The 21,054-nt window shown below is 41.0% G+C and overlaps 1 protein-coding gene across 1 annotated transcript in view; it reads right to left on the bottom strand.

The window, feature by feature from the left end:
• Window positions 1-4,538: 4,538 nt before the first annotated feature.
• LOC135465951 (neuropilin and tolloid-like protein 1) overlaps window positions 4,539-21,054 on the bottom strand; it is a 47,971-nt gene continuing 31,455 nt past the window's right edge. Inside the window, 7 exon segments of the mRNA XM_064743334.1 lie at window positions 4,539-4,588; window positions 5,428-5,485; window positions 5,487-5,551; window positions 7,717-7,926; window positions 9,379-9,546; window positions 10,785-10,814; window positions 15,029-15,197. Coding sequence (XP_064599404.1) covers window positions 4,539-4,588; window positions 5,428-5,485; window positions 5,487-5,551; window positions 7,717-7,926; window positions 9,379-9,546; window positions 10,785-10,814; window positions 15,029-15,197 — 750 coding nt within the window.

Genomic DNA, 21,054 nt, shown 5'->3' on the forward strand with positions numbered 1-21,054 from the left:
ATCAAATTGGTCTGAGCATAATATTTTCCTACCTTTTTTATGTTACAATTTTAAAACACATAATACATAAATGTATATGGGTATGTAACAAAGTGTCAGTTTGTTTATCGTTTGTCGTTCTAGATGCTACAGCCAACATGGAAAATGACCCAGTGTTCATTGTAGTGATTTTGGTGCAGTATTGGACCCTTTCAAGTTGTGTCCCAGAAAACAATCCGCACAGGATTTGTATCTCAATACTTCTAACCCTCCAAATCTTTTGAGAGGCACAACTTCCTTCATGACAAAAACAATAAATTTATCTTTTGCTGTAGGAAAACTCTTTGACACACTGATGCTGAAGAAACAAATGCTACTCTGAACCATGTTGCAGCCGTGGTGTTAGCGAGTTTTGTTTGGACACAGAGGTCGTGGGTTCGAGTCAGGAACATTCACTGTGTTGTCGTCATTTATTATAGTGTTAACAAAGAACTTTTTTTTATCTCCACGAAGATTCAGTAAACATAGAGAAGACTAAATCCTAAATGTTTTGATCTTGTGTATATAACCTTCTGAAGTGTTTATACTGTCTTATTGGAATCCGCTATTTGTAATTATTATTACATGATATCGCTGTGAATCATTCCCATGGGGTTTTTGTTGTACCACTTTAATACACACATGGTTTCTGACTGTATCAAATTTATGTCATTCCTCATCATGGAATAAACTCGAATGTTGCGTCAAGTGCAACATTCCAACAAAGCTGGTAGATGCCATCAAACGGGCGTTCCAAACCGATACTCTGTCCAGTTCTTTACGTTTCTTTATATTCACATTAATTACTTTGATGCAGTTATATGGGTATGCCTGGTTGTTGTGATCAAAATTAAGTGCATAAACTGTATGGTATATTTTGTACGAAAATCACGAATAATAAGGTTTGCAAGCATGTAAAGCAAAATTCTTCCGTGCCAGATTATTAACTGGCCGAGCCTATTTCTACCACTTGACCAATACTGCAAAAACGCGCACAATTAGGCAGCGTTTAACAGAGAGCTTGTTTGTTACAAACAAGATTCCAGTTCTAGAAGCGTTGTTAACAGCTTATTGCTGTCTTTTCCCTTTTTCATTCATGAACAATGCGAATTAATCACTCTGTACGGATTAATGCATTCTCCAGATTTGTTCAAACCCGCTCAACAATCTGACGAAAATGTTCACCCATACTGCCATGGAATAATATGTTAAACAAAAGATCCTGGCCAATCACCATGGGACAGTTGTTAGAAAGTGTATAAGCTAATACTGATAATAAATGATATTTAATATTTAAAAGTTTTAAAATTAAAACTCACTGACTCAGTTAATAGAGACGTTCTCCAAAGTTGAACAGCAGCAGTTTTAGTTCATATTTAATTTTATGTTACACAATATTTTTAGGCTAAGTACAAAATTGAAGACTGAGATTAAATCTGGCGTTAAATCTCAAATCAAGCTTAAACAACTGGACCCAGATTAGTGAGATTAGTCGTACAAAAGTGTATCACAACTTAGAAAACAGTGTATTTAGTCCAGACTAAAATGTCATTTGGTTTACATTAAGATGGGACTGGTATTAAGACTTCAGCCTGGTGTTTGACTTTGAAAGTGTTGTTGAACAATTGGCTCTGTAAATCATCACTGAGATTCTTAATTCAGTTGGTGTAAAGATGCGAAAGTGATTTCTAATAGGAGACAATAATGATAGAGCCATGCTTACACAGATTGATACCAGACTGAGCAATCATAATCTTACTGCCATGCCATGTACATTGACAAGCTTTTGATTCAACTAAGATTTCAATTTAAACTCCTCTACAGTGGAATATCTTCTTTCATGTAGTTGCAATCATCGTTATAAAGTAAATCGAACAAAGTCTAACAGCGTATTAACTTCTTAAGGTGCAAGCTCTCTCAAGCTGGTATTTTAGCAGGTTTCAAAAACTGTATACCATGCGCACTAAGTGACAGGTCATTTCAAACAAAATCACACATTGGCGGCAATGAACGACAGATTAACGTGTGAGAAATAACAAAACGGCAGATACAACAATCTGACCTCAACACGTTCTTCATCAAAATAATCCTTTCATTCGTTTAATTAAACGCTATATAACAATACGGGTGTAGCTTCCTTCACAAGACGCCATTTGTGTGTGCAATCTTTCACGTGCGATTTTGTTTCCGCTCTGAATGTCGGTGTATCACGTGCGATTTTGTTTCCGCTCTGAATGTCGGTGTATCACGTGCTATTTTGTTTCTCCACTGAATGTCAACGAGTTAGTCACGCGAGTTTTTTCTGTCCTATGAATAAGGACGGTGTATGACGTATGAGATTTTGTCTCTTTTCCAAGACATCGTAAATTCAACCCATCCAGTAAATTATTTAGCCAGTGTTTCGATAAATTACTTGTAGGTCTATATGTACATACCATCCATATTAACGGTTCTAAGTATTTCGCAGTTATTTAACAAACTTGAGACCCTCTTGCTGACAAACGATATTAATTTTCAGGACACAAGTCCTTATGTTAGTACTAAACGATTTTAAAATGAAGGCCTACTTCAGTGAGATCCCGGGATACAAATACTGGCTGATTTTATCTTTTATGCTTGGAATACTAGATCGATCAAGAAATGTATCTCTGCAGATAAATAAGTTTTCCTCTAGTAATGATGGCTATTAACTGAATCTGGGCAAGTACACATATTATCTTGGATAATGACACAATACCCGGCAAGCAGTAAAAAAAAAAACAAACACGGCAGAAACCTACCGTTCTCTCTAAAGGCCTCCAAAAAAGAGCATGCGCAGAGCAAAAACGATTCTTGAATGATCTACCAGATGCGGTCATGGTGCTATATCTACCAACGAATTGCTGATGGAGTCATAACCTGAGCGAAAAACTACCGACCAATAGCGAAACATGCCAGTCATGCCTTGTATTCATTACACTACGTCAAGAGAAGCGAGTTTTTGTCTCATGTAGCATTTAATGGTTTAAATTCCAAGAAAAAGTTTGCATCTCATTTCTCTGGGGAGGTGGTGGGGAGTTTGGAGAAGGGATGGGGTTTATGATCGAAGAGCAAGCGAAGTGAACTAGCGCTAGGCTAAGATTAGTAGTAACGGTTACAATAAAGGCTGTTGAGTCACTCACAGCACTTATGTTCATCGGATCCGTCGTGACAGTCCGTGACGTCATCACACTTTTTGTCGGCGGGAAAGCAGCCCGAACCGTCTTTACATCGGAAGCCGTTACAAAGGGCGGACACTGACAGCGTGGTAGCTGCAGAGTAGATAGTACAATCGGTCAAAACATTACCATTACAGATCTCCATATCACTATACAGGCACTCCGTAAATTCATGCTATGTCCTGTTCACTATATCAGTTAACACGGACGGTTGACGCCAAAGTCATGTCGGGTTCCTGATAACAGTAATTTGCGAGGACAGTTTAAACAGATGTCTCAATTTGCGTTCTGCTATACATTATCACACGATGTAGATTTCAAAGTTCCTGTTTCTGAAGCCGTGTTTCAAGTTAGACGGGAAGAACTGTCACGTGACATTCAGCAGTGTCTTCGACGTGCCTGTGTCTTCAGGAGTCGGGGAAAACTCGAAGGATAGTCAACATTTCCAGGAAACGAATACCATGGATATAACAAGTATTGAAAGGGAGTAGCTTTGGGTAAACGCAAAACATATCGCCAGTGTTGACTTGTGGGTGTATGTGTTCAATTGTTATATTTCCTACGAGGCGGGGGTTCAATCCCGGCCCCTGGATAAGGAATTTGTAAGTTCCCCAGCCCAGGCAGTTTGTGCAGTCTACGGTTCGTTCTTCTTGACATCATGTCACCAATGTGCTGTGTACATCTCTATCTCAAATGTGTGAAAATGCTCTAGTAACTTGCCACTGATCGGTGGTTTACTCCGGGGACTCCGGTTTTTGTCCCAAATGTTTCAACGATGTTGTTTGTGTTTGGCATGGGTGGTGGGGTGGTGGGAAAGGGTTTACCTATAACGTTTTAATTTTATGCTGAATAAAATATAATATATTAACAAACTTCCTTTCTTCATATATCCCACCATAATGCTGACCACTGTCGTATAAGTGCAATACTCATGAGTCAGGAGTGAATCAACAAATCAAATAAATAAATGATTTTTTTCATATACAATATTAAAGTGACACTGTCATCTGCAAATCCTGTTCATGTCAGACAGAGTTGTGCCCCTTTACAGCTTTTAGATTGCGCATATGTATCAGTGCGATCGTTAGTTGGTAACAAAATCAACAAATACACAAGTAATCTTGTGGATTCATAACGAATAAACATTTCACAAATTTTCCACTATAGAGCTACACATCTCAAACTCTTTAGTCATATATGTTACGTCATATACACTAAGCAAATCACCAACACCTTGATCTTGATCGGCATGTCTAACACAATTTTCTTGAAATTAGAAGTTTTTAATAACTGCCATATCGGCGAATGTCACAATAAAAACGGTCAACGTTCGCGACTGGCTTTGAAGTTACTTCCCTTGATCGCACGCTCAGCTGCGAGGTATAAGTAAAATGACGTATACTGTCAAACCACCAGGTGTAGTAACCAAACATAAATTACCAGAGCAGTTTTTAAAACGTCAAGCGCAAACAAAACTGTCGATCATTCAGAATTCCCCGCTCTACATTTAACCCCAATTCACAACATGCAAGTCTGACAATTGAGAAGGTAAGATAACGTTGGATACAAGTTATACACACTCAATCTGAGCAGTGAACCCACACATATTGCTGAGCTAATACACTGTACAGCACAACAGCAACAGTTTAAGAAGCGATCTCAGTTTGGTAACATTGTGCCTACCACAAGTTGGTACGCAGCTGAGGTCTACAATGCTGGAGTATCGCCTCTACTTGTTGCAAGGTGTTGGGGTACTAGCGGTAGGCTTTGGTGGTAGAGAAAGGGATGTGATACCTGGGCAAGCCATCAAGAACCTGGACCGCTTCTGATACCCACTGTACTAGACCTACTTTTGGATTTGTTTTATTATTCTAATTAAGTAGAATTTTCTAACCGATTCCGTCACTTTGCACACACGTTAATCTTGGAGGTTTTGTTTTTCTACATGGTATTAGAAGTAAATCTGAGTAAATCTTTTGCGGTTTTCAAATCTGAGGGTGTCGAAAACTGTTCTTTTTACGCTCTGTGGTACGAGGTACGAAGAGCTAAAACGGGAAGAAAAAAATCCATCTGAATTTTTTTCATATCGTTTCACAGCTTCGTGATTCCATTCCTCTGAATATAAGGGAGGAAACCCTAAAGGAGCAAAGACTGCCCCAATGAAATCCAGCCGGACGCTGAGATACTGTCAATCAAGTGCAAAGACACTCACGTGCACACTGTTGGGCGGGGCTCTCATCGGAGTGATCTCCGCAATGGTCGATGTCGTCCACACACCAGCTCCTCATCGATGCACAGATCATTGTGACACAGAAAGTAGTGCGGTGGGCATTGACCTGAAGAAAAGTATACATTTGCATGAGGTACATTGTGCATGAGGAATAGTATGTAGGAATACTTGATTTTCATGTTTTGTATTGATGCGAAGGGGTTGTGTTTAAAGAACAAAAACTTGTGGTCGGGCTTGTGGTCGCCCGACATGGAACATATCTACCTTGATGTGGTTCACTGTGCATTACATTATATAGTATTCCCAAAAGAGGAGGGGCTATTATTCAAGTTCGTGTTGATTTTTTTGCCAAAAGTTCAAATTTATGTGAATAAAGCCATGGTACAATCTAGAGATACATCAATATTTACCACGAAAGTGTTTTGCATAGCACGCACGTGAATCAGGTCTGGTGCATTTCGAAAGTTTGCTTTCAATTTCTCTTTTTCCACACAGCAGACTGATTAAATTACGACTAAATATTACGTGTAAAGTGAAAAATTGAGATCACTGTTTTCAAACATGCAACGTTTAGGTGCCATTCGCTGTGTTAGAGGTTGACAGGAAGTTCAAGCGAATCAGCAATGTACACATTGTGGGCACGACGCCACAAGACCTATGATGTCAACCAAGGGAGATAATTGTCCCACATTTCAATACTACATAGGCTGTTTGCAATCACCATCCGAAATACATCTAACTGCCAAAATCAGGAACATAACCCACCTAAAACAGGTCGGTTCAAGTGGTACACTTTTTTGTTGTTTTCGTCACCGTTTCTGTATAGTTGTGTTTCTAAAGCGAAGGGTACAATTCACAAGCCAAAATTTCCAGAGGCTTGTTAAAGATTCACCTGATGTCAATTTTCGTCTTAGTACACGCTTCCTTGCTTGATTGATTGAGGTTTAAGGCTTCATTGCTATGGAACATTATTTCTGTTAAGTTACATTTTGCTGTCCTAATAGATGAGATCCTTTGGAGGCCAATTGTTATTTATTACTTAAATAATTAATTCTATTCAAAGTAACTCTCGGATGACATACCAGTTCCTAGAGCAGAGTATTTATTGGATTGGTGTTTTACGCCATACTCAAGGAAGATTTCACTTATACGACAGCGGCCACCATTATGATGGGAGGAAACCGGGCAGAGCCCGGGGGAAACCCACGACCATCCACAGGTTGCTGGAAGACCTACCCACCTACGGTAGGGGAGTAAGCCAACATGAGCTTGAACTCACAGCGACAGCATTGGTGAGAGGCTCCTGGGTCATTACGATGTGTTAGCGCGCTAACCAACTGAACCACGGAGGACCCCGAGGAGAGTATTAGTGTATCTAAGTACACGGTTCAGGTCTTCCTGCAGTCGCCTCTCTACGTCGATTTGTTTATTTGTCAGTGTGTCGGTCGGTTGGTTGTTCGGTGCAGGGGGGGGGGAGGAGGGAGGGAGGCAGATATTTGACGAGGGGCAAGGCATCAACTTTTTACCTCAGCCTGCATACCTCTGTCCGCCTCTCTGTCTGCCGGTCTGTTGGTCTCTCGGTTGGTCTGTCGGTCTGTCAGTCTGTCAGTCTGTCAGTCTGTCGGTCTCTCGGTCTCTCGGTCTGTCGGTGGCTCGGTCGTTCAGTCATTTTGTTGACATCCTATCTTTCAACACGGGACATTCACTAAAGGACGGGTTCGAAGCCAAGAAGACAGTGAAGTCCTATACAGTGGCTGTCGCGTCAGTCTTTGCCATTTTTTATCCTGCTTCCCATTTCCACTGTTGGGAATCACGTTAACACTATAGGCCCCACTTAAGCCCACACACTCGACGGAGACGAACTTAAGCACCGACGAAATACGCTGACGATATTCGCAACATAGTTGCAGACATACTGGGCGGATTTTTAAAGGATGGTGGTCAGTAGTTTATATCATGTGGCCTAATAAAGCACATTACACAAACAAAATGTCACAGATCAACACAATTCCTTGCTACTGGATTGATCATCTCGCTCGTATCGATTGCCGAAATTCGCTGGAGTGGATACACCACGCGAACAGAGTGAAATCCCCTGTGCATTTCTTCGCTAGTATCGGACATGTTTGATGAAAGCGGACACACCAGGGGATATTTAGAAATTCCCAAAATACCCCTGTATGAGCGAAAAAAATCCCGCAACTGTGTTCATGATATTTTCTTTATATCTATCAAAGACTTTTCCAGCGAAAATGCCAATGTCTCACCCACCATTGGTTGCGTTGAAGACTGCGGCGAAGACAAAGACTACTTTATCTGAGGCGTAGAAGGTTCCGGTCAGTCTGGCGTAGAAGCCCTCCCCCTGGGTGAACCATGACACCTCCTGGGTGATGTTACTGGGGTTGTAGGAGGCCAGCAAAGGGGACACGGACGAGGTGCCCTCGTGGATCTCTAACCTGCTATCTTTCTCTTCTTGCATACCTGCAAACAGTGACCACAGAAAACTAAGCCAAAGAGACCGTTGTTATGGTAAGAACATGCGTACAAGTAGCTCCACAAACTATTTTCACCCTCATAGGCCTTGGTTTTAAGAGGAGTGACATGTGGGGTCAGATAGACTAAAACAGTAAACGGAGGCAAGGGTGCCAGGGCCACATAGACTCCAGAATTCTCACACACGTGTTGCAGATGCGTTCAAACCAACTGTAGACCAATGACTTAAAAAGCGTTGTGTAATTAGGTGATAACGCATTAATACCGTAATAAATTTCCGTACATGAAGGGTTTCATTCCGATACCTATGGCTCTGTTCCTGTTTTCCCACAAAATATATTTATGTATTTATTTATTTGATTGGTACACCGTTCTCTTCACCTATATGATTATGGTGGGAGGAAACCGGGCAGAGCCAGGATGTTGCTGGCTGACCTCCACACGTATAGCCTGAAAGGAAGCCATCATAACTGAACTTAAACTCACAGTGACCACATTGGTGAGCAGCTCCTGGGCTATTGAGCCGCGCTGGGACGCTAATAAGTTCAGCCACGGAGACACCGCCCCTCCCACCCCAACTTCCATCCACAAAATATTGGCCGTTACATTGAGATAAAGAAATATACCTCAAACGAGTGTTAACAAACAGCTGAGCAGGGGATAACGTTAAAGTAAACACGCCGACCCACAGCCACCCACACATGCACACGTAACCATGTCCCTGTACATCTCGGCAAAGAAAGGCGGTTATTGGATTGAAAACTTCTCATCTAAAGAAACAGGAGCCGGATAAGTGAGTGAGTGAGTGAGTGAGTGAGTGCGTGCATGAGGTTTAGCGTACATAACAATTTTTCAGTCATAAAACGATGAAGGAATCCTTAGAGTGCATGTAATGTGCCTCCTTGTTGCAGGACGGATTTCCACCTCTCTTTTATCTCGTGCTGCTTCACTAACTAACTAACTAACTAACTAACTAAGCAAGTAAGCCGCTCCGCCCGAGCCATTTTACTGGTCAAACAATCGTTGCAATATCCCCTTCATGCTGAACGCCAAGCCAGGAAGTTACAACTTCCTCTTTTTAGGTCTTAGATGTGACTCAACTCATGATTGACCCTGGATCTACAGCTCCCGAAGCGGAGGGCCGGAAAAGAACAACAGATCTGATTGCAGATTCAAGAATTGCTGGTCCTCTGAGACATACCACGTGACTGTTCAATCGGGTAGGACAGCCTTTATCAGTCACTCCATAAATAAAGTTGTGTTGGTCTTTGTTTTTGTTAATGTGGCCGGTTTATTTAGGACACGACCTGATATCGAAAAGAAGAAAGTCCTACAGCTTTGGAAGGCGTACTCAGTATGTCAACAAGTCCAGCATTTCCAAATACTTTGCGTACATAACGGTGACTTCTGTCAATATATCCTGCCCGTCCCCTTCCTTACCTTTCCCAGGCTCGACCACCCTCAGCTGTAGCACTGCACCGTCCGGATTATTCTCATTGTCAAAACGCTTGATAATCCACAGGCAGTCATAATAGTGAGGGAGGTTGAATGAAGATCCCTGGAATCGAGTTATCCCCCCTCCTTTCATGGCACGCGTCGAACTGCAGTCTGAAATCAGTCGATGTAACTGAGGTGTAAAGTCACCGATATCACACAAAACTATCACCTCACAGTCTCAGGCCAAAATCGTATTGATCCAACAATAAATTTAGGATAATGCAAAAGCATAGACACTCTGAAAAAATGAAGTCCCATATTTCACGTTTGAATATTTGGACAAAATTTTTCTTAGAGATGCTAAATACAATTTTGTTGATATACTGAAATGTCAAATAAGTATCTCGTTTTTCTCAGCATCTAAGCTTTTGCATTGTCTCAATTCATATATGCAAGTTATTGCCTGCGTGTTGTCAGATCACACAGAGTAAAAAAGCAGTATAGGCCTCCGTATCACACAGCGTCAAAAACTGCATAGGCCTTCATGTAGACAGATCACACAGCGTCAAAAACTGCATAGGCCTTCATGTAGACAGATCACACAGCGTCAAAAGCTGTATAGGCCTTCATGTAGACAGATCACACAGCGTCAAAAGCTGTATAGGCCTTCATGTAGACAGATCACACAGCGTCAAAAGCTGTATAGGCATGTAGGCTTAACACGATGACAATCGTTTTCTCAGTGTGTGACGAAAACAAACAAATTTCAAATGGCCTATTTTCAGCAAAAATGATGTATATATTCATTCTTCTTGTTATATTTTCTATCATATAATGCTCTAAAACCGTGCTGGTGACACTTTAATACCACGACAGCACTTTAACGCTTGGTGTTTTCCAGTGCAAACTACAGCATCGAGAGTAAAACCAGAGCAGCGACAGCAGAGTGACAGTTGGTAAATGGCCACACGTATCAAGTGAAACCCGGCTTCTTGTCGGTTTACCTCAGTTTTATAGTAACTGTTCATGCAAATACCTAAAAAGAATCTACTTATACACGCCCCCTAGTGCCAAGACAATTCAAACTTAATCGGGAAAAAAAACAAGCAATGCGGCACTAAGTCTTGTTGAACGTGATAAGTGCGGTTTACGGTAGAGGATTTCACTTGATGTTTTACTAGGTTTATACAGATCACACACACGATATAGTACACATATTTAAAGAATAGGTATGCAATTGCTTTTAGAGATTATACTGGGTACTTAAGCTCTCAGTTTTACTTAAATACGGTACATCAGGAAACATCTTGCTCACAAGAATACGCCAAAGATGTGAATACTTCACACACCCATCGACAACAGCAACAGGGCATACAATGCCAACAGATTATTTCATTACTTCAACATACCAGTGCTTGGTTCCTCTGGCCACTCTGGATCTGAAATGACAAAATCATGAGATGTTACGATTAGATTTATTGTTCTTCAACGTCACACTCAAGGATTTTTCAACTTGCGGATGGTCGTGGGTTTCCTCCGTGTTCTACCCGGTTTCCTTTCATCATTATGCTGGCGGCCATCGTGTAAGTGAAACACTCTTGAGTACGGAGTAAAGCAACAATCAGATACATAAATCAAGAATTTTTCACATATACGATCTCTGTTTTAAGGGTGGAAGAAACCGGAATACCTTTGGTAAATTACCGACGACCTTTCACACACTGACGTACAGATACGCATACGATACTGGTGGTACAAACGATAGGCGGAGGAAAATGCCAAACGAGGGACGACTACGAACAGTGAGTGATATGAAATGCACAATTTCCCTTTCCAGGTCCGGGTACGAATCTGCACCTTATGTGAGCTAATGGTTGAAAGACAATCGTCCTCTACACTGGTACGCCACGACCAGCTGCCAGAGGGAGAAAACGTATACACCGCGGGTAAAACGATTACACCGCGGGTAAAACGATTACACCGCGGGTAAAACGATTACACCGCGGGTAAAACGATTACACCGCGGGTAAAACGATTTTCACTGATAACAGCTGAATTTTTCAATCTTGTCCAAAATACTTTTGTTTTTGCGTTGATTCCCTTTTCCATATGCTTTAAGTTCTTTAACTGTTCCTAATAATAAGCTTTCATTAGGAAAAGCTTGCAGCACTTAAATAAAATCATTAAATAATTTTAAAAGTTTCGAATGGCACCAAATCGTTCATACAATCACAGAGTATGTAGGTTTAAGCATACTGCTGCTTACAATGTCCGGATTGCCCGATCGCTGGTTTAAAAGGAACTGGACATAACAATAGCACAGAGATAACACAGGAGATCGTCACAGCACACACAATGATATTGACAATTGACAGCTCTACGTATTCCAATAACCCTATGTTTCCCCGAAAGCAGATGATCATCTAATATGTGCATATATATTTATTTCCATTTTTTCTCCCATCAACCTCCTACACACTCTCTTTATTTTACGATGTGATATTCACAAGGGATCGATGTTTCCAGACTAAGACGCTTAACCGGTATAGTTATCTTTGTCTCCAGAGGCGAGAAGGCCTGTCGTGTAAAGATGCAGACGGAAAAAACATCCAAAATTGCTTCCAAGCGCACTTGAGGTACATCCATATTTTTGCTTAAGGAAAAGATACAAACAGGCATGGTGTACGATTTGGACATTGACGAAATTGCAGTGTCATTCTTGGCGTCCTTCTGGCATTATAACGACTCTTTTTACTTAACTGGCCTAGTTCAATGGTGATTTGTGTTGAAGGTTATTTTGAAAATTAGTCTTGCCATTATTGACCGCAAAAGTCCATTGCGGTTGAGGATGGGTGCACAAATGTCTGTTCTCACGATACGATTTAGCTGACTTGGCCGATCAGAAACGTAGATGTTTCTTCCACAATTAATCGTGTCAACACGATTCTCGGACGACTTGAAAGACAAACGAAACTTCCAGGCTAAGCCAATGAAGTCAAAGTCGTTGGCGTTCCTCTGTGAATCTAGGCGTCGAAAAAAAAAACTTCATATCACAATCGTCAACCATAATGGACGCTTAAATTTAAACAGTATTTATGCAACTCGTACACATGAGTTCACGGTTTCACGTTTGGAGCGTAAATAAAGCTTCTTCGTGCTAGCTGCTTGACCACTCAATAAGCGAGGTTTGTTGCGTGGGAACTGGCGTAACAAATTCTGGCTCTTTCCGGCAGGATGAGAAATTTTCTACATTCCACCCATACTTGTTTGTATGAAGCGACACAGTAAACTAGTGTAAACGAGTTGAGTCTACGAAACGATGTAGGCCTAAATAAACCCCTGTCCCCGAGTTAAGCGGAATTATTCATTTATTTATTTATTTCATATGTGCTGTACGCCTTACTAGAGAACATTTCATTTATACAACGGCAGCCAGCATTATGGTGGGAGGAAACCGGGCAGAGCCCGGGGGAAACCTACGACCATCCGCAGGTTGCTAAAGACCTTCCCACGTACAATGTGAGGGGATGCCGCTTTTCATTTTTATTCATTATATAAATATTTATTTCAATATATTTATTCTACATGTGTGCAACAGGCGTCTATTTTACATACGTGCAAAGGGAATGAAACATATCTTCAGAACATTTGCACTGAATGCATAATTAGAGAATAAATGTCATTGTAGATTGTGTTTTTTCTTAGTAGAGATGTCTAACTGTTCTACATATCGCCTTCTCACAGCCTCAGTTCAGACTGTTCGGCCTAGACACAGTGTCGACGCGGGTCATTCTCTCAGTATCTGAACAAGGCCCTCGTCACGATTGTATTGTTTACCACTAGATCGGATTTCATTGTACAGAGGAGTATTGGCAAAGCATCACGAGAGGAGGGGATGAGGACACCGTATTGATTCAAACAGCGTTCGATCTCGGCTATGTGCTAATCAATCCACAGACACAGGCCAATAAGACGCTGAGCCTGCATTAAGTGGAAATTTGAAAGAAAAAACGAATACACTAAAAAAAAATAGAGGAAAAAAAGCAGTTATGACAGAGTGATATTTGGCAAATGGTCTCGAATAACCAGTTAAATCCGACCACTTGTCAATTTACCTCAGTCAGGGGTTTCATTCGGACTGTTCTTGTAAATCCTTGAATAGTAGCAGATTAAACGACCCCAAGCACCGTAGTTTAATTTATTTATTTGATTGGTGTTTTACTCCGTACACAAGAATATTTCACTTATACAACTGCGGCCAGTATTGTGGTAGGAGGAAACCGAGCAGTGCCTGGGAGAAACTCACGACCGTTAGCAAGTTACTGGCCACCGCAGCTTAAGGAGAATTAGGTAAAATATATGCAGTCTGTTTAATAATTCATTTTACTGACTTTTTTTATCACAGATGTGTCAGTCACGTGACCTGAGACTGATTTGCGCTTAGGGTGTCAACACAATAACCATAGGAAGCTCACTCATCAAATCACCGTGAGTGTGTCTCATTACAGAAAAGACTTGGTACAAGAAAGAGACAAGCTGATGCGAAGTCTATTACGAGGTGAGACCTGTGGGATGGGACAGGTGGACTGGTGTTGAAGTTAACAGGGCAAATCCCGAGGAGAAATAAAAACAGCGAGATTCATATGTTGGTTAGGTGCTGGTGGACTTTGATGCATGTCTTTTTAACCTTCCGTTTGGTAATTGCAGTTTTAAGTTCATAAGGTCACACAAATAAATAATATATCAAATATCAAGTGACAAACTTGTTTGTCTTCTGTTTACCCGTCACGAACTGTCGTTTGTTGATGTGCCAGTCAACCTAGTTTCACCAATATCACCGCGCCATTGGCTTCCTTTGCAGTTTTTACTCATTTATACTCCATCCATGTTTCCCGAGTACATATGACTTTGCCTTACACATGGTTTGACTTATTATCTTTGTCTGACAGATGGATGCTGGTATTTTCTCACTGCTTGGCTAAGAAACATGCCTATACCTTAAACGTGGTAAACATGCATAACCTCCTGTCACGGTGCAGAATATTTGCGTCGAAACAGACATTCGTTAAGAGCCGTCAAGCAAAAGGGATGTTCCGGGTAAATAATCGCAAAGCCAATTTCCACAACGACGAATAACACAAACCACCAAAGAACTAAGAAAGTACAAAAAGTACGAAATTAGGACGAAATCAATGATTTCACTGATTCAGTGATACTGGAAGGACGCGAGGAATGATCTGGAATGGGTGAAATCGGTATTCAAATTCAACACGATGAATATACATGCTCTAGCCCCGAGATAGAAGACTATCTCGGCGATGCTTATACGCGATGCATATACAACGAAAGGCCTTCTGTTATTGTCCAGTGTGATAGTTTGTTCACTTTAACAGCACATATTCCAATTCACAGCAGCAATTTTGCCGCCTTTTGGAGGATTCGTGCCAACTAAAGAGTACACCGTTGATATGAGAGAAACTGTTGGAGTCTTCTTGATAATAGTAAATAGGTGACGTTTGGGGAGAAAAACCACTGTGTGCTTATAAAATAAGCTTGGTACTCTACAAGCTCCATGTTACCGCACACATCGTATATATAACGGCCCATGCGCAGATTGGCCCCGAACATGATGAAATCCGTGTCAGCCACTCACCTGCTGAGAACCGGAAGGATGCCTTAAAGCCAATGTGTTTACAACACGAGTATAAATTGGTGCCTGTATAAAACTTGATGTATATCTTGTTTGTATTAGACCGGAAAACGGGTCGTGTAAAACGCTCCAATAAAGTTCCACTTCCGTTTTTAACCATTCCGTCGTAAACCTGAAAAAAATAAGACAACGATCGTGATAAAGGCATTACAAACAAGTCGTAAATACATGTCCAAGTCGCACTCTGGTCTTCAAGTGCGACCAAGGGCTACACACTTTAACACAGTATCCCACATCTCCAGTGTCAACCAATCAGTTTCGATTCTGTATCTCCTGTAGCCGCAATCTTATCCTTAAAAACGTTTCATTGTAACAAAAACTCGAAACTTTTTCTTCTGGATTATTTTGTTTTTTTTTTTTGTTTTTAGTATATGGGAACAGTTTTCGCCAGACTTCATACTGCAGATGTCCCTTCTCATTTTGAGCTTTAGAACATATTAGGTAACCTATATAACAATTCCGTGATTCCCACATTTACACAGTTATCATTCAAAGCAGATGTGCGAAAAAATGCATATAAAAATGAGTATAAATAATCAGGTTTAGAGAAACTAACACCCTATGTCATTTGGCTGATTTTTTCTGATGCAATAAGCCTAGAGTCATTATAAATGATTTGAATGGAGTGACAGTTATCTTACACTTCAACAGCGGGTTTGTTTCTTCGTCGTGCTTGTTTTCTTTGTGTTTGTACGTGGCTTTCAATATTGTTTCAATAAAAACATCACAAAAGTCTCAGTGCGGGAAATATATAGTGCTTTCTCACAAAGACACAAAGTATAAGACACCAAGCAAAGCTCACCATTAACATACAGTAGACATTGGCTCTCGGATGACAAGTACTTTAAGGAATTTAACATCACTTCAAAGTTTCTCTTTATATAGCAATATCATAACGATCTCAATGCGGACACATCGCTAGATTACGCCAGAGGCGGGTTCAAGACTGGATGTGGACAAACAATTTGTGAGTGAGTGAGTGCTTGGGGTTTAACGTCGTACTCAACAATTTTTCAGTCATATGACGACGAAGGAATCCTTAGGGTGCATGTACGTGTAATGTGCCTCCTTGTAGCAGCGCGGATTTCCACCGCTCTTTTATATAATGCTGCTTCACTGAGACGACTTACCGAAGGCAAGTAAGCCGCCCCGCCCGAGCCATTATACTGATACGGGTCAACCAGTCGTTGCACTATACCCTTCATGCTGAACGCCAAGCGAGGAAGTTACAACTTCCTCTTTTAAAGTCTTAGGTGTGACTCGATCAAGGATTGATCCTGGATCTACCGGTCCCGAGACAAGCAATTTGTAAATTCACACACTCTATTAAGGGACCTAGATGACAAAAAGCTACTTGCTTAGTCTAAACTTGTGTAGTCTAACTCGCGCAGTCTAAATTATGTATTCTAACTGCGCAGTCTAACTTGTGTAGTCTAAATTGCGTAGTCCAACTTGAGTAGTACAACGTGAAAATGCTTAAGTAAACAGCCATTAAATAGATACAAAAAATAAATCATTAGGGACATGCATGCATCTATAGACACACGAATTGCGGATTCAAAATCGATTCTGGGCAGGGGATTTATAGATTCACACACACTCCCACCCGACACCACGCCTAACTGCTTGTGGGGCCTTTGGTGGCAATATAAGCGGTTGACAAAACTAGTGTGGTCGCTTGCGTAGCTCAACATTCCTCGAAGACCACATATCTTCCCACCACTGTGGCGGGCTTCTCATTAAGAAGCTTAAGCCATGTACTCCGGTTCTGCTTGAATACATGGCGTTTAAACAATAATCATATAAATAAACACAGCGCGACCCGGTTGTGAACCCCAGCCTGTCGATCACAGCGTCAACATATTGATCAAAAAATAACCAATCATTTATGCTTATAACAGGTATGTACATTATCTCACAAAACTGACATCTGTTGTGACGATACCCTAAATGCTGAATAAAGTATGTTGGAAAAGCGGGCTTTCAAAGGGAAACTATACCTTCTGTTCGTCTTTTATGTAGGTCTGGGCCCAGCACTCAGCTTGATCGCTTTGCAAGTGCTAAGTAAATATATGCAGAAATACAGAAACCCTGATGCAGTTTGAAGGCACAAAAAGCATCTATGATCGAGTAGCTTTCTTTGTCCTCTCTAATATTTGTCATATGACCTCGTTCATCTGAGCACACGGCTTCAGTCCAGGCATGTTACGCATTTCAGGTTTTATTTCACTCACATCGAACCCCATGGGCTGGTGATTACTATACTCATCAGCACGACGGAGAGCAATTTCACGTGTGCCGCATTTCTGTTTGATGATCACCGGCTGGCAGGCAATGCCGTCTGTCTGAGGAGTCATAAAAAAATCCATAAACGACAAAAATATGAGCGAACGATGTTTGAGTTCACGATCATATGGCAACAAGGCCACAATATCTGTTATAGACGGTGCCTGAACACGTTCTGGACACATATGAACAAGTTTTTATTGGGTCAGACAGACTGGGCATTCATCTACCACGTGGAAACATTATCAACCAGTGCTGCTGGTATAGTTTGTTTTATAGTGCAGCACTGACATCAGTTCTACGCAAAACTTCTGGATATAGACATACTCAATGCGATTATATATGGACAATAATTTACTCCCCAATGAGAACACGACAATTTTTTAATTCTTGATTGCTCGATATTCACATACCAATCGTAGGTCATAAACGGAAGCTCCAAGCGGATAATCGCAAGACTCATTTAAGTGATAGAATAAAGATCCAAAGTATGTCATAGTTCTTGTGGTCTTGTGGCTGCATTTTTCACAAAGCCCATATGTTTCGAAAGTGTATTAGCTAATACTGGTATTAAGTCATATTTTATATTTAAATTTTTAGCCGCATCCAGCAGTATATTTCCAATTAACACCAACAGTACAGTAAGCATGACTGTGATTATACTAAGAGCAGAAGGCCGCTAAACATGTAAACGTGTTTACTATAATAGACATGTGACATGTTTACATAAGCTATGACATTTACTATTTCTAAACTGTAACAGACAGGTGTTTAAAAAAGAAACAACGTGTAGTGCCTTCGTTAAGACGACAATCCCAACATTTTTACAACAGCTTAGTCAATTAAATGGATGCCCAATTTTTGTCTTCAATTGTTCATTTCTCTTTTCCTACAGCGTGCTAACACAAAATGTATCTGAATTTGTGGCGTCTGCGTGAACAGAAATCTCCCTATATAGGTTCATTACCTTGAAATTTCTTACTATTGAAAGGTGTGGAAAAATTTCGCAAACATGGCTACCAATATAGCAGAGTTTAGCGATAATCCTTTTGGCTTCAAGCCATACTCAACAAATTTTCACTTAATCGATAGTGTTCAGTTTTAAGAAGTGTCCGATAGTAATCCAGCCACCTTGGGCAATTTACTGACAAACTTCCCAACGTGTGACGTAGGATATGCACACCACATTGGCCGACGACATATGGACTTTAACAACCAACGTCAATTGGGGTTTGGTCGACCGTTTATATATGTTGTCACCAAGGCCCAGCAAGAAGTGAGGTCAAGGGAATCTACAAATTCTCTGCCCAGACAGGTTTTGAACTCGTACCTCGTGAGTTTTCACGACTGAAAAGCACACACCATTAACCACCCAACCACGGCCTGCTCAGGACTGATCATATCGTTGAGACGACGATCGATCCTATATCATTCTATACTACTATACATGCACAGGTCTATCTTTGTTTTTTTTAAAAAAAGGCAGGTGAAGAGTCATTTCTTAAGTTTGATAATTTAAATTTTACACCGCACAATTCTGAATATATGTTGCTTAACCATAAGTTATTAGCGCTTGTCTAGACGTATTTACAGTTTATTCAACAAAACCAATATATTATTCCTTTCTATATCATAATGTACTTTTTTCCTTCTATACTGCATTCTAAACAATGCTTACATGAAATTGTGGTCTAAGAATTAGCACAACCTATTTGTTACTGTATTCACCCAAAGAATAGTATGTAAAATCCACTTTTAGAAGAATATGAAGGCATTAAAATGATACTTAAGTTTTTCTTATAACAGGCAATATTGCAGAAGAACAAAGCGTATATCGCTGTAGCTAACAGGTCGGCCTATTTTATACTGCTGCCTCACTGAATCATGACACACGACAATCGGCAAGATGGTGTTATTGTTGAATAACATGGTGGTCATGGGACATGCAGGAGAATGCGGTGTCTCCTTGTAACACGCCGGTCGACATGTCTGCCTCACTGCCTTGTAACACGCCGGTCGACATGTCTGCCTCACTGCCTCACTGGAACGTCGTGTGGAAGACACCAGACATCACGCCAACCTCATTCACAGAATACTGACAATGGGCGGTACAGAACTTACTCTACCCTACCCCAAGAAAGGAATTCCGCAGATTGCTACTTTTAGCTGTGACTAAACAGTTCTATAAGTCGACCTTTCGGTCTGTCACTCGCTGGGAAAAATTTGGCTCATCATATTTTTTTTAACATTAGCTATTGACTTAACAAGAGAGAGGAGTGCCATCCGACAGCAAACAGTATACGTGATATGACGCAGCCATTGCAAAACTGTGCACCTTAAGTCTTATTCTTGACCCTACGAAAATCTGAACATGCTGTAACATCTCATGCACCAACGAGGCGTCTGGGGTCACGTGTGTGTCCCAATAAAATGGTGGTGTGCATTAACTGACTGACAATTGCACTACAACTGTATCTCTGGTTGTAAATTCACGATTGCTCCGACAGGATCTCCAAATTCAGCAGCCGTTCCACAGTGGGAGAATATATATCCGCTGGTCAAGACTGAAAACCAAAAGTCTATTTTTCATGCATAAAAATTCCCCAGAAATGTAAATGCATTTTCGCTTGAAAGAAAATCCCTCTAAGACCATATAAGAGCATGCTGTTTAATAATGTAAAGGATTTTCATCCAGACCCGACCCTGGTGATATCCTGCTATATTTAGACGTCCCTGGGGTGGAATATCAATCCAGACTTGAGGCTTATTCTAAGCCCCCGGTTTTCCAGTTACCCGTCATCTCCACCGAGCCAATCTCTCGTCCAGCCTCGCAACAAACGTGGCCCTGATTAGTCCTCTGCCGGCGGCGGAAGAGGACGACTTTGACAAGGGAAAATTTACCCGTACCGCGGAAGCTTCCGATACAGCTAAAAGATTAAACTCTCTCATGGTTGGAATCTCGGAGAGTTGGGGGGGGGGTGTGCTAGTCTGTGGACAGGCTCATTATCCGCTAAGGGCCAAGGGACAGACAAGAGAGAAGGTGATCGTCGTTCGACACAGCAAGCTGACGAAACCATCTGACTCAGCCAAGCAGCGTCTAATGGTGATTCAGCTGTACCACGCCGTGTTCTTCAATAACAACAACGAGATTTTTAAACGTACACACGCAGGAGTTTCCGCAGCGACACAGATTAGTTTCTCTCCTGGAATGAGTGAATAACTAAATGACAATGTCTTTACGCAACCTAGGCAGTATTTCCACATATATGTTACAATACTTATATACAGTATTGGACGTCATTATATGAAATGCAGCCATATTAATGTTCGAGCCCTGATTTCCCAAAGTGACGATAACCTTTTAACATACGCCAATCTATACGATGAATGAATGCAATATTATGTATGCAGTAAAATAAAAACATTATCTATGTGACCGAAACGTGCTTAAATAGTGACAGAAACAGACACTATGGCGGAGAAACGAAATAGTCATTTGTATACCGGACGTCAACTAAAGTACGAAATTAGGTCGGGATCATGCAAAGAGAAGCAGTCAACAGATTCCATTGATGTTGTAAAAGCGCAAGGTATGTTTTAGGCGAATGAGTGAAACCAGTATTCAAATCGTGTGCCATGTTAGTATATAAGTGGTCGATAGTAAAATGTGTATCTCAGTTGCG

Source organism: Liolophura sinensis, chromosome 5 (assembly GCF_032854445.1).
Source record: "Liolophura sinensis isolate JHLJ2023 chromosome 5, CUHK_Ljap_v2, whole genome shotgun sequence".
Lineage (NCBI taxonomy): Eukaryota > Metazoa > Mollusca > Polyplacophora > Chitonida > Chitonidae > Liolophura > Liolophura sinensis.